This window comes from Pelobates fuscus, chromosome 10 (genome assembly GCF_036172605.1).
Source record: "Pelobates fuscus isolate aPelFus1 chromosome 10, aPelFus1.pri, whole genome shotgun sequence".
Lineage (NCBI taxonomy): Eukaryota > Metazoa > Chordata > Amphibia > Anura > Pelobatidae > Pelobates > Pelobates fuscus.
Genome location: NC_086326.1, coordinates 139,963,695 through 139,979,505, shown reverse-complemented (window position 1 = coordinate 139,979,505; position 15,811 = coordinate 139,963,695). Strand labels below are relative to the sequence as shown.

Genomic DNA, 15,811 nt, shown 5'->3' with positions numbered 1-15,811 from the left:
TTGTATCCGTGTTTGAAATCAGTGTGAATCCACTTGCGCACTATGGTGTAAAATCATGTGCGTTTCTGCATATAGCGTGTCTGAAATATGATAAAATATAAATACAAAAAATGTGTTTAACATGAAAATATTTTACATGAAAAATGTCAGCAAAATTTAAAGTGAAAAAATAAATAACGTATGTGAGAATGAATAAATTTCTCTCTCACAATTCATTTCGGTATTTAAAAAGGTAGTTCAGCTGTTCACTAAAAAGTAAAGGCACATATAGCGTAATTTTATAACAGCTTTTACTCAAAGACAAATGCATTTATGCAACGCCTCAATATGTGTGAATACAGGGATGTATTTGACCAGCGTGTCAGGGTGTACGAATGTAGTTGTGTATTTATGTAGAGTGCCTCTGAGTGAATACAGGGCTGTATTTGTGTACAATATCCATATGTGTAAACATCGGGGTATTAAAAAGAACCCGTATTTTTATCTCTGCCTTTTTCTCTCTCTCTCAATTTCTACACTTTGACTTTTGCTATATATTTCTTTCTTATTGCTATATATTTCTTTCTTATTGAAAATCATAATAAATGTTTTTTTATTTCATTTAAAGTAAAAATATTTAGCTTTTTGTCCTTAAAGAATTAAGCAGCAACGATCTGCACAATTACTCTATTTATTAAATGCTCAGGTACGAAATGATAACATATTGTTTTAAAAAACACTCTCTGAAGAGATTAGCACAGTTACTGCCTTCTCTATCAGTTCTGGTGTTAGTTCTTTGCTCTACTTACTTCCTGAGGTGTACTGACATTCATAACATTTCATTAGAATTTACAACAAAATCACATAACTCATTCAAGATATTAGCTATATCATCTTGTGTGAATCTTCAGGTGTTTGGTTAAATTTGACTTATTAGAAAAACATTTCCCACATACATTACATTCGAAAGGTTTCTCTCCTGTGTGTATCCTCTGATGAGTAACAAGATTTGATTTTGCATTAAAACATTTCCCACATACAGAACAAGAGAATGGTTTCTCTCCTGTGTGAGCCCTCTCGTGTATATCAAGATTTAATTTATGTGTAAAACATCGCCCACATACTGAGCAAGAAAAGAGTTTTTCTCCTGTGTGAATTCTCTGATGTTTAAGAAGATTTGGGTGATTGCTATAACATTTCCCACAGTCAGAACATATATATGGCTCGTCTCCTTTTCCAAATCGTTGATGTGTACGAGGAGCTGAATCACTGTATAAACTGTTACTGTCATCACATTTGATTAATTTTTCGCTTTCATTAGATTCCCAACACATAAAATCACCAGAGGACGGTTTGCCAAATTCAGATAAGGCTAATTTCTTTACTTCATGAATCATCTTCTGTTTATTAAGACATAAGTTACCAGTGAAACCATCCTGACTCTTGGGACATCTGAACATATTTGTTGTAGTATGATGTTGTGGGTGAGATTTAGAACTTAATCCATATTCTGTGAATGTATTTTTCATAGGTGTGTAAATGAGATTGCAAGCACCATTTTCTTTTCCATTGGAATCTGAATCCTTCTTCGTAGCAAAACATCTTTTCTGTGTATGCTCCCTAGGTATATACATCTCTGTGTCTGTGCATTTCCCTTCTTTCCATAAGTCTGGTTTCTCCAGAACATGAGTTGATGTGTATTTTGTTTGTGTGTATATGTCATTAAGATTCCCTTCTTCACACACGGCTGGCTTCTCCTTGATATGAACAGCAGGGTATTCTGTCTCTGTATATCTGTCAGTGTCCGTGAGATTTCCATCGTCACATAAAGCAGATTCCTCTTTGTTACGAATAGCTATATAATCTGCCTCTGTATAGATGTCAGTGTCTTGGAGACTTTCTTTTTTGCGTGAAGCCAAATCTGTGCCTACTTTTCTCAGAGATCTGCTCAGCACCATCGTCGGGTTACACACTTTCAAACATTTTTCTCCCAGATCATTTTTAATAGATTGTATATCTTCCTTTAGAAAATCAACTGAAGAAATAGGCGTGGGGAATTCTTTATATGCATCATTGAATATGGAGCCATCTATATAAAGCATAAAGTTCTATTTAAGGTTTTCATTTAACAATAAAAAAAAAAAAAAAAAAAGGTAATTTATTTTTGAACCACATATCTTTATTAATTACAAATCTGCATTCCTAATGTTATAGGGTCCCTGTCCCTACTCTTTTTTTCAGGTTCCCCCTCTAGTGCAAAAAAAAAATAAATAAATATATACACACATACATAATTAAAGTTTTACTTACCTTTTTTTAAGCTCCAAGACACTCTCGTAGCTGCTTACCTCTTCCTCTCCCACTATGTAACGAAGAAGGCATGGCCTTCTCTACGATAGTCCAATGGGACCTAAAGCTCACGTGCCGTGAACGTTGTATGAATCCAAACTACCCACTGCAAAGCATCGAATCAGTGCTTTCCTATGGGCTTCCCCAACATGTAACCAATTTTTCATTTTTTAGGCCATAATAGCTCAAATGGAAAGGTTCTCCAAATCAGCTGAATTCTCAGTTTGTTGTACACAGAATAACATGTTATTTTGTCAGGAGTGGTGAATCCTGTGAGATTAACCCCTTAACACCGCAGCCAAATGTACAAGTTGTGAACGAAACAAAATGTAAACAAAACCTGGCATTTGCGCTATATGTCTGTCAAACCATAATTCACCTCTTTCATATTAAATGCACCCCCCTTATTATATAATCATTTTATTCAGGGGAAACAGGGCTTTCATTTAATATCAAATATTTAGCTATGAAACATAATTTAATATGAAAAACATGGGAGAAAATAAGATTTTTTTTTATTTTTTTAGTTCTACATGACATTTTAACTGTCAATGTCATAATACTGTTTGCTTTTACTGCAATAAAATACACATATTTGTATTCAGCAAAGTCTCACGTGTAAAACAGTACCCCCTATGTACAGGTTTTATGGTGTTTTGGGAAGTTACAGGGTCAAATATAGCGTGTTACATTTGAAATTGAAATTTGTCAGATTGGTTACGTTGCCTTTGAGACTGTATAGTAGCCCAGGAAATAAATTTACACCCATAATGGCAGACCATTTGCAATAGTAGACGACCCAAGGTATTGCAAATGGGGTATGTCCAGTCTTTTTTAGTAGCCATTTGGTCACAAACACTGGCCAAAGTTAGCGTTAGTATTTGTTTGTGTGTGAAAAATGCAAAAAACGCCAATTTTGGCCAGTGTTTGTGACTAAGTGGCTACTAAAAAAGACTGGACATACCCCATTTGCAATACCTTGGGTTGTCTACTATTGCAAATAGTATGTAATCATAGGGGTAATCTTCATTCTTGGGCTACCATAGGGTCATAAAGGCAACGTAAGCAATCTGGCGAATTTTAATGTGAAAAAAATGAAACACAAGCCTTATATTTGACGCTGTAATTTTTGAAAACACCATAAAACCTGTACATGAGGGGTACTGTTGTACTCGGGAGACTTCGCTGAACACAAATATTTGTGTTTCAAAACAGTAAAAAGTATTGCAGCAATAATATCGTCCGTGTAAGTGCTGTTTGTGCGTGAAAAATGCAAAAAACTTCACTTTTACTGGCGATATCATCGTTGTAATACATTTTACTGTTTTGAAACACTAATATTTGTGTTCAGCGAAGTCTCCCGAGTAAAACAGTACCCCCCATGTACAGGTTTTATGGTGTCTTGGAAAGTTATAGGGTTAAATATAGTGCTAGCAAATTAAATTCCTTATACTTTCGGCATGGGTTGTCAGGCAGGTCCCGCTAATTGTAATTAATTAGGATACCTAATTATGTAAAATTATTACATAAATATATGTGTAGAATTAATATATGTATATATATATATATATATATATTTTTTTTTTTTAAATATTTTTATTTATATATAGGTATATATAGTGATATATACGTATATATTTATGTATATAGATATATATTATTTCGTTCGTGTATTTTGATATAAATATATATATTAATATCACAATACAGTTAGAACGAAATAAAACACATCTATATATTTAATATTTTATTTTTTTACGTATTTACATATTTTTATTTTTTATATTATTTATAAATATATATATAACAATAATTATATATATTTAATCAGTATCAGTCTACGTGTAATTTGATATTAATATATATATATATATAATTATATATATATTAATATTAAAATACACCTAGACGGTGTATGTGTATGTGTGTATATGTGTATATATATATATATATATATATATAATATATATATATGATCTAAGTATATATATATATATATTTTTTTACACTTTTAACTTTATTTTATTTTATTTTCAGCCAGCAGGGGGACCAACTGTCATTACAGTTGGTCCCCCTGCTGGCAATGCCTGAGCCAGCTATACCGGCCATGTGATTGTGAGGTCCTCGCAAGGACCTCACTCTCACATGACCGGGAGGGACCGGGGGAGGCAGATCTGCCGCGGGGGGGCTCACTGGGAGTGACCCCAACCGCGATCGCCGGCGTGGGACCACCGGCGACCGGGTAAGATAAAAAAAAACGGCGGGCGTATATTTACGTCCTGCGGCGTTTAGAGCCGCTTTTAAAAGGACGTAAATATACGTCCGCCGGACTTAAGGGGTTAATTGTGTTAAGTATCCAATTCCTAAATTCTTTTGAAGTTAGGGGTTGAGGTGAGCGTAAAGATTTCAGTTTGACTTCTCTGGGAAAAAAATAATTTACTTTCAAATTCCATGCAATTCACAATTTAGTTAAATGTACAGAAAGCAACAAAACAGCTTTAGCTTAATGAAAGTGTTGGTGTATAGAACATGCCTCTGCAGTCTCACTGCTCAATTATCTGCCATTAAATGATTTTCTTTTATTTAATTGCTGTTTATGCAGCCATAGTTACACACAACCCAAGGCCCTGACTCTCACCACCTAAATCAAATTTCCTTTTTCATGTTTAATGATGTAATCATATATTACAGAATGGTGTGTTCACATTAGAAGATTGTATCTCCTACTCTGTTAATTAAACTTTAATCACTCACAGTAGGCTCTTGTAGGTAATAAACAGAGCAGAAGATAAGAAATTGTAAATTAAACATTCTGTGCAATAAAGGAGGCAAAATAAAAAATGATATATTTTTAGGAAGTGTATAGTGAGGCTGTGTGGCTAGGGCTGCATTAACAAAATGATTTGACTCTTAATAGTTAATTGAGCAATGAGTTTGCAGGGGCATGATTTATACAACAAAAAACAAGTTCATAAAGCTAGTTGTTTTTATTTTTAGAATATCCCTTTAATACACCAGTTAAAGGGACACTCCAGGCACCCAGACCACTTCTGCCCATTGGAGTGGTCTGGGTGCCGACTCCCACTACTCTTAACCCTGCAAGTATAATTATTGCAGTTTTTTATAAACCGTAATAATGACCTTGCAGGGTTAACTCCACCTCTAGTGGCCGTCTACTAGACAGCCACTAGAGGGCACTTCCTGGATCATAGCACAGATTATCTGTGCTAGAGCGTCGCTGGACGTCCTCACGCTGTGTGAGGACCTCCAGCGTCGCATTTCAATGCTTTCCTATGGGGAGCGCTAATGCGCATGCACGGCATTGCCCACAGTCTCGCCCACCGGCCAACGCAATGCAGAGGAGGAGCGGCAGCAGAGGAGGAAGCAGCGACGAGGGACATTTTTTCACCCCTCCAGCAACCGGGGATTGGGAGGTGGGACCTGCAGTGCCAGGAAAACGGATTGTTTTCCTGGCACTGGAGTTTCCCTTTAATTCAATTTCCTACATTTTGGAGCTTTCTCCAATGTTATACTAATATAGCATCAGTAATAAGGAATTGTTGATATTATATCTTTATTGGTTCAACAAGGAGTTTGAACATAGTGCAGCTATATAATTATCTTACATAAACACACATGTGAGTATCTGAACATCTTCTTACCCATTGAGATGTGTGTCTGGTGATTCTCCATCATCACATCTTTGTAGAGATCCTGGTGTCCTTCTAAATATTCCCACTCCTCCATGGAGAGATGGACAGTGACATCCTCACACCTTATAGGAACCTGACACACACAATGATACAGTCACCATCTGTGGCGAAATGCCTTTTGTCACTGGATTCTTAGGTGACAAGCTGCCCTTTGCCCCTGGCTGTTGGAGGAGCTTGATTGCCAGCCTCCTGCCTCATGACTATGGCCCTGGGTTGTATGGTCCTTTACAAACATTATTTGGGCTAATGGATTTATATTGTGCTGCTGTTTGCCGTTTAAGAACTGCATTGTGGCTTATGGACTTGTATTGGACCATGCTGGCCCTTTAAGAACCGTCTGGGGACATATTGAGACTTTGTGTGACAATGCTCCTTTAAGACTATGTCCCCAGACCTTTAAGACCCTTAAGGACCCATGACACGTGTGACATGTCATGATTTCCTTTTATTCCAGAGGTTTGGTCCTTAAGGGGTTAAAATACATTGTCTATGGCTTTCTCCCACTTGGTTCAGTAAATGGAGCTTACTGAACCAAGTACCACACAGGCGGACCACCCAGAAGTGGAAGTGTGCAGGCAATTTACCTCCCAGGCTGTAGGTAAATTGCCGACCGCTGGGGGGCCGCAGTTCGTGCAAACGAACACGTGGCTGCGGCCATCTTTGTTCATTCGAACGAGGTCAGCGGTATGTGTAGCCAAATTCATGGAACTGAAATCGGCTACACATTTCAACAAACACCGCTGACCCCTACCTTCTCCTACACTCCGTTTTCAGCTACAGAGACTAAGTCCTGTTCGGCAGTTGGAACATACAGTGAGACTAAGCTAAATGCACGAACGGCCCAGTCATTTTTCTGCATGAAATAGACCGACCGCACAGCCTAAATCTATGGAACTGTTTTGGGCAGGAAAATGTGCTTGCAGTCGGTCATAAAGGACTTCCAGCTAACTTTGAACTACAGGAGGGATTTGTATGATTTTTGGTTATGTTTATATTTAAAGTATGCTGATTCTGAATATGTGTGTTTTATGTGAATATGATGCCTATTTTTAAAGTTACAGTATGTATAAAAAGTGTATTTTTCCTGCCTGTAATAATTATATTAACCCATTGTGTTCAGTAATTATATCACAGGTAGATGGGAGGGTTTGTGTGTAATTGCTGGGAGTGTTACAGTAATGTACGTGTTTTATTGGTTGTCCTACAAAACCCTGTGGGCGGGACTGTATGTGTAAAACCTACATAAAAGAAAGTCCTTTGGTGCCAATTAAAGCAGATCATCTTGTACTCTCATGAAGTTTCGGCTCATGTTTGGGGGATTGGAGAACTGCACTCTAGGGATTGCTATAATCACTATACTCCCCAGGGTATAATCACTAAGCTCTACTAAGAGCTTGTTCCTGTTCCTGCTCTCTGGAATTCGGAGAGGTCGACCTACTGGAAGCTGGACCCTGGTCTTGGGTCCAGAGTGGGTGGAGACGGCGAGACCCCAACCATGCTGCGGCGGTTCGTGGGGTCTGCAGTGGTTATGGTGTCAGGTGGAGTGCTTGGAGACCTCGGAAAGCACTAGGAGCATCCGTCGGCGGAAGGTACCCGCTCGGGGTGCCAGCGGTTCCGTTACACCATCAGACACAGCCCTTGGTTTTACTGTATAATATCCCATTCCCAGCAGCCTCACCTCTCCCGTCAGCAGGTGGATGATCTGATTGGTCAGTTCCAGGATCTTCTTTTCATTGTTCCTCTCATGTATCGTTGAGTGAGATGGTGGCACCGTGATGGTGGCCTGGGTCCTACCTGATCCTTCTGAGACACGAGCAGTGCTTCTCTGCATTACATGCTCAGCAATCTTATTCACAATCACATAATCCTATTTAACAGATAGAGTGAGAAAAAACAGGTGAAATTAAAGCATATTTTAATTACTGACTAACACATTAAGACTAACTAACGGCATCTGTTGCACATCATCCCGGTATCGGGTCTCAGTGGAACACAGGCACGGGACAAAGTGGAACACACACGAACATTTCTGATCTAATAACTCCTCACAACACCACCTCCGAGCTGGCCGCAGGGAGGACAATCATTGATCCACTTCAAAACTGCATCCAGAAGATCCTGCTTATCCGATTTCCACCCGATACCATTTCACTCATATCGCAGTGAAGATCCTACCACTTTCAATCTATCACTGATCTAATAGTGATTTTTTACATTTTGTACATTTGGATTTGACAGTACTATACTATCTGAGCCTGTCAGAGATATCACAGCTGTATATCTAGCTGTGATCCTCCTATACAGGAAAACAGATTGCATTGTGACATTTTCCTGGCTACAAAGACTCATTTGTATCAATTTCTCACACTTTTGGACTGTATCCAATTACTAAGCAATATTTATACTGCAGGTCTATTTTATTGCAAACTTCCTATTTTGATTTCTATATATGTAGTGTATTTTAGCTGCATTCACTTCATTTATCTCTAGATATTAGTTGCCTGCAATATACCTTGCATGTTTTACCTTATTTAACCCATTCAGTACTCCACTCCTGATCCTCTACTAGTTTTATCTAGTTTATTTTCATAATGAGGCATAATGCTTACAGCCCTCTTCCTTCTCCTGTCTTGGAGTGCTAAGAAAGCCATTAACGGAACACTATAGTCATCTAAACAACTTTAGTTTAATGAAGCAGTTTTAGTGTATAGATCATGCCTCTCAGGTTTCACTGCTAAATTCACTGCCATTTACGAGTTAAATCACTTTGTTTCGGTTTATGCAGCCCTTGTCACACCTCCCCTGGCTCTGATTGACATAGCCCACATGAAAAAAATAAAATACTGGTTTCACTTTCAATCAGATGTAATTTACCTTAGATACAACTGTATCTCTCTGTAATTGTATTTCTCTGTAAATTGAACTTTAATCACATACAGGAGGCTCTTGCAGGGTCTAGCATGCTATTAACAGAGCAGGGGATAAGAAAATCTAAATTAAACAGAACTTGCAATAAAGGAAGGATAAACTGTAGATGACTTTACAGGAAGTGTTTTGGAATGCTGTGCAAGTCACATGCAAGTGGGTGTGACTAGAGCTGTATAAACAAAGTGATTTAACGCCTAAATGGCAGAGAATTGAGCAGTGAGACTGCAGGGGCATGTTCTATACACCAAAACTGCTTCATTAAGCAAAAGTTGTTTTGGTGACTATAGGGTCCCTTTAAGTTTATCCTGCAATGGCTCATATAGAAACCCAGAGTGTGGAGGAGGTATTTAAAGTTCTTCAGTGGAGACGGTAAAGAACATAGAGCTCTAGGGTAAGAAATTCTCCAAGCTGAATAGCAGTGCTCTAGAAAGGGGGAGCTAATTAAGGTTTTATTGTCTAAATTTCTTAGCAAAACACAACCGAAGTGGAAACGTGTACGCAAGTTGTTGAGCTGAAAAGGATTCATCTTTTGAATAACAATGTTATAGTGTCTGAGATAAAAGCTTTCCCAGAACCCCTCACCTCTCCAGTCAGCAGACAGATGATCTCCAGGGTGAGATTCAGGATCCTCTCAGCCATTCCATTTCTATCATTATTCATTGTTACGACAGCTCAGATTATCCACGGTGGGGGGTCCACATTAATAAGTGATAACTCTTTAATTGACCACTGCAGTTAAGAAGATATATTTTATATTTTACTATGAGCAAAATAAATCTAATGCATTCTAAATAAATCTAATGCATTCATATTAACTGTGGTTACTCTGTCCATCTGCTGTTGGCAAGTTAGACAGGAGTCACCGTGGGCTCATTATGTCAGTGACCATGATAGATTAGATGGAATTTACTGAGAAAAATGAATTCAAAACATTTCTACTAATGTAAATTTTTATTAGTATTACTGCCATTGAGATACATTTGAAGGAAAGAAATAGTGTGCAAGATGGAATTCACCCCCCCCCCCCCCCCACAGAGGGAATAAAAAGGGACACTATATACACCAAAATAACGTTGTGTTAGATAAAGTATTTGCCCCTCTCCTTGACACAGGAAATGGAGCAGACTTAAGCTCCTCCTTTGGTCAAATAAAGTTAAAGGACCAATATAGGCACCCAGACCACTTCAGCTTAATGAAGTGGTCTGGGTGCCAGGTCCAGCTAGAATTAACCCTTTTTTCTGTAAACATAGCAGTTTCAGAGAAACTGCTATGTTTACCTATGGGTTAATCCAGCCTCTAGTGGCTGTTTCATTGACAGCCGCTAGAGGCGCTTCCGCACTTCTCACTGTTAAAATCACAGTGAGAAGACGCCAGCGTCCATAGGAAAGCATTGATAATGCTTTCCTATGAGAATGGCTGAATGCGCGCATGGCTCTTGCCACGCATGCGCAATCAGCCGGTGACGGAAGAAGAGGGAGGAGAGGAGGAGGAGAGTTCCCCGCCCGGCGCTGGAGAAAGAGGTAAGTTTAACCCCTTCCTCCCCCTAGAGCCCAGCGGCTTTCCTGGCACTATAGTGGTCCTTTAAATGTAGGAATAATACACAAGACAAGTAGTTCCTACTTTGTTTACATATATGTTATTATTATTATTATATTTTTTTTTAATTAACACATCTTGCACAGGTCATGATCTTTGTAAGAGATTTAACATACCTCACGTCACACATGATCGTGAGTCCAAACAAAAGAAATGCGTATACATAAGATCACATAAACATCAGCAATATCTTGGTGACAAACATGTCTATATGTAAGATATGAGAAATTAGCATTCATGAGACGTACAGACGTATAACTTTTTCGTTATGCAAAAAAAAAAAAATTCACATAATTCCGGGAAGTTTGTTAACCGTATACATCAGTGATGGCGAACCTTTTTGAGCCCGAGTGCCCAAACCGCAATATATGCCAACTTTTTTTCCCTCAAAGTGCCAACACTGCAATTAAACCTGAATACTGAGGTTTAAGTTTAGAAAAAACAACTTGTACAGTTGTTAAAACTAATTAACAACTTTTGTTTTAAAAGAAGAACACAACAGAGAGTTCAATGATACATATTTTAAATAATGATATCATAGGCGTGCGCAGCCTATTGCATAAGGGTGTGCACCCTAAAACACAAGCACACATGCCGCGTATATATATACACACACACACACACACACACACACACACACACTGCTGTGTGTGTGTGTGTGTGTGCTGTGAGTAGGTGCTGTGTGTGTGTGAAGGTGATGTGTGTGTGAAGGTGATGTGTGTGTGAAGGTGATGTGTGTGTGAAGGTGCTGTGTGTGTGAGGGTGCTGTGTGTGTGAGGGTGCTGTGTGTGTGAGGGTGCTGTGTGTGTGAGGGTGCTGTGTGTGTGAGGGTGCTGTGTGTGAGGGTGCGGTTAGTGTATATGTGTGAGGGTGCGGTTAGTGTATATGTGTGAGGGTGCGGTTAGTGTATATGTGTGAGGGTGCGGTTAGTGTATATGTGTGAGGGTGCGGTTAGTGTGTGTGTGTGTGTGTGTGTATGAGTAAGGGTACTGTGTGTGTGAGGGTGGTGTGTGTGTGTGTGTGTGTGTGTGTGTGTAAGGGTGCTGTTAGTTTGTGTGTGTGGGGGGTGTTAGTGTGTGCTGTAGGAATGTGTGAGGGTGCTGTTAGTGTGAGGGTGCCGTTAGTGTGTGTGTGCTGTGTGTATGTGTAAGGGTGCTGTATGTGTGAGCTGTGTAAGGGTGCTTTGTGTGTATTGTGTGGGGACCGTTTAGTTAATATCCCCCTCCCTTCTTACCTTATGTACGGAGGGGGAACCATGCTGCTGCCATCCCTGGGCACGGGGCTAGAGTTTACTCTCACGAGATCTGAGCATTGCCACGGCAACGCTCCGACCTCGCGAGAGGAACCCGGCGGAGCTGCTGGCTAGAGCCCCCCGGGTCCTCTCCTGCCTCCCTCCTGCCTGTGGGCCAGAGAGGGAGATCTTTGATTTCCCTCACCAGCCCATGGAGGCACATAGCGCAGGCCGCAGGGATTGGGGTGTGCCCAGGCACACCCGGCACACCCCATGCGCACGCCTATGAATGATATAAATAGATAAAATTCAGCTTATATTTATTAGTATCTCCAACAAATGCAATACATACACACAGACTGCAGAACACATTCTCACAGTCTGCTAAATACATACACACACACACACCGTCAGCTAAACACATACACACACACCGTCCGCTAAACACATACACACACACCGTCCCGCTAAACACATACACACACACCGTCCGCTAAACACATACACACACACCGTCCGCTAAATACATAAACACACAGTCCGCTAAATACACACACACACAGTCCGCTGAGTACACATACAGACACATTATATAGGTGGGAGCTGGTTTTATTATTCCTGTTATTATATACAGATTATATAGGTGGGAGCTGGTTTTATTCCACTGTTATTATATACAGATTATATAGGTGGGAGCTAATTTGTAACACTGTTATTATATACAGATTATATAGGTGGGAGCTGGTTTAATTCCACTGTTATTATATACAGATTATATAGGTGGGAGCTGATTTGTTCCACTGTTATTATATACAGATTATGTAGGTGGAAGCTGGTTTTATTCTCTCCGGTTATTATATACAGATTATATAGGAGCGAGCTGGTTTTATTATTCCTGTTATTATATACAATCTGTATATAATAACAGTGGAATAAAACCAGCTCCCACCTATATAATCTGTATACAATAACAGGGGGAATAAAACCAGCTCGCACCTATATAATCTGTATACAATAACAGGGGAATAAAACCAGCTCCTACCTATATAATCTGTATATAATAAGAGGGGGGATAAAACCAGCTCCCACGTATATAATATGTATATAATAACAGGGGAAAAAACAGCTCCCACCTATATAATAACAGGGGAATAAAACCAGCTCCCACCTATATAATCTGTATATAATAACAGGGGGAATAAAACTAGCTCCCACCTATATAATCTGTATTTAACAAAAGGGGAATAAAACCAGCTCCCACCTATATAATCTGTATATAATAACAGGGGGGATAAAACCAGCTCCCACCTATATAATCTGTATATAATAACAGGAGGAATAAAACCAGCTCCCCCTATATAATCTGTATATAATAACAGGGGGAATAAAACCAGCTCCCAACTATATAATCTGTATATAATAACAGGGGGATAAAACCAGCTCCCACCTATATAATCTGTATATAATAACAGGAATAATAAAACCAGCTCCCACCTATATAAATCTGTATATAATAACAGGAATAATAAAACCAGCTCCCACCTATATATAATAAAAGGGGAATAAAACCAGCTCCCACCTATATAATGTGTATATAATAACAGGGACACAAACCAGCTCCCCACCTATATAATCTGAATATAATAACAGGAGGAATAAACCAGCTCCCACCTATATAATCTGTATATAATAACAGGAGAATAAAACCAGCTCCCACCTATATAATCTGTATATAATAACAGGAGAATAAAACCAGCTCCCACCTATATAATCTGAATATAATAACAGGAGGAATAAACCAGCTCCCACCTATATAATCTGTATATAATAAAAGGGAAAGAAAACCAGCTCCTACCTATATAATCTGTATATAACAGGGGAACAAAACCAGCTCCCACCTATATAATCTGTATATAATAACAGGTGGAATAAAACCAGCTCCCACCTATATAATCTGTATACAATATTAGGGGGAATAAAACCAGCTCCCACCTATATAATCTGTATACAATATTAGGGGGAATAAAACCAGCTCCCACCTATATAATCTGTATATAATAACAGGAGGAATAAAACCAACTCCCACCTATATAATCTGTATATAATAACAGGTGGAATAAAACCAGCTCCCACCTATATAATCTGTATACAATATTAGGGGGAATAAAACCAGCTCCCACCTATATAATCTGTATACAATATTAGGGGGAATAAAACCAGCTCCCACCTATATAATCTGTATATAATAACAGGAGAATAAAACCAGCTCCCACCTATATAATCTGTATACAATATTAGGGGGAATAAAACCAGCTCCCACCTATATAATCTGTATACAATATTAGGGGGAATAAAACCAGCTCCCACCTATATAATCTGTATATAATAACAGGAGAATAAAACCAGCTCCCACCTATATAATCTGTATACAATAACAGGGGGAATAAAACCAGCTCCCACCTATATAATCTGTATATAATAACAGGGGAATAAAACCAGCTCCCACCTATATAATCTGTATATAATAACAGGAGAATAAAACCAGCTCCCACCTATATAATCTGTATACAATAACAGGGGGAATAAAACCAGCTCCCACCTATATAATCTTTATATAATAACAGGAGGAATAAAACCAGCTCCCACCTATATAATAACAGGGGGAAAAAAACAGCTCTCACCTATATAATCTGTATATAATAACAGGGAGAATAAAACCAGCTCCCACCTATATAATAACAGGAGGAATAAAACCAGCTCCCCCTATATAATCTGTATATAATAACAGGGGGAATAAAACCAGCTCCCACCTATATAATCTGTATATAATAACAGGGGGGATAAAATCAGCTTCCACCTATATAATCTGTATATAATAACAGGGGAATAAAACCAGCTCCCACCTATATAATCTGTATATAAAAATGATGTAGGATTATTAAAAATCTTTATTGAACTTGTATTGAATTATTGCACTAACTCCATTTTAACCTCACACTGTGACAAATCCTCCATTTTGTCCTCATAACCTGACTTCTCCATTTTAAAACTACATTACATGACAGAATTTCCCAGCACATTTAATACAAAGGACAAAGACTGTATTTTCTATAAAGACATGACTAACTAAGAAACTGCTGAATTTCCCCTAACTCGCAACATAGTATAATTTGAAGGCCATGAGAACACTGTAGTAATGAAATGTTCTATTCATAAGAGACCTTGCACCTGACCACAAGACCTGACATCACTGACTGTGTAAAATGACGCTCAAGCCCCCCTTTCCACCGAGTAAAACCTCATGCTAGGGAAGATGGCGCTTGAGCCCCCTGTCCCCACCCGTGTCCAAAACAATACCACCTCTCGGTGGGTGGACACTTAGCTAACCACTTAGTTTTTGAGCCAATTAATTATATTGATAGGTGGACACTAACCCAGACACTTAACAATTAATCCAATTAATGATGTTTATTTACTGATATCTTGATAATCAATGATGACGCAAAATGCCTCTTAAAAGGGCCTGCGAGCCCGCTCTTGCTTCACTTGCCAATAAATTTCCTCGCAGTTATTTTAACCTGAACTCCGTGTGTCAGTCTGAATTACTTCAGCATATATACGCAATTCAATTCTCTTTAATTTGGACAGGAACAGATAGACATTTAAACATCTTTGTTTACTGCTAAAAAGTACCATAACAATAACAGGGGGAATAAAACCAGCTCCCACCTATATAATCTGTATATAATAACAGGGGGAATAAAACCAGCTCCCACCTATATAATCTGTATATAATAACAGGGGGAATAAAACCAGCTCCCACCTATATAATCTGTATATAATAACAGGGGGAATAAACCAGCTCTCACCTATATAATCTGTATATAATAACAGGGGGAATAAAACCAGCTCCCACCTATATAATCTGTATATAATAACATGGGAATAAAACCAGCTCCCACCTATATAATCTGCATATAATAACAGGGGAATAAAACCAGCTCCCACCTATATA

The 15,811-nt window shown here is 38.6% G+C and overlaps 1 protein-coding gene across 1 annotated transcript in view; it reads right to left on the bottom strand.

The window, feature by feature from the left end:
* Positions 1 to 723: 723 nt before the first annotated feature.
* The window catches only part of LOC134574571 (oocyte zinc finger protein XlCOF7.1-like), a 33,155-nt gene continuing 18,067 nt past the window's right edge, over positions 724 to 15,811 (bottom strand). The window contains exons 2-5 of the mRNA XM_063433696.1: positions 9,552 to 9,698; positions 7,720 to 7,908; positions 5,991 to 6,114; positions 724 to 2,068 (exon numbers count right to left, since the gene is read on the bottom strand). Of these exons, the coding sequence (XP_063289766.1) occupies positions 870 to 2,068; positions 5,991 to 6,114; positions 7,720 to 7,908; positions 9,552 to 9,629 (1,590 nt within the window). The 5' untranslated portion in view covers positions 9,630 to 9,698 and the 3' untranslated portion in view covers positions 724 to 869. The remainder of the gene's footprint in view (positions 2,069 to 5,990; positions 6,115 to 7,719; positions 7,909 to 9,551; positions 9,699 to 15,811) is intronic.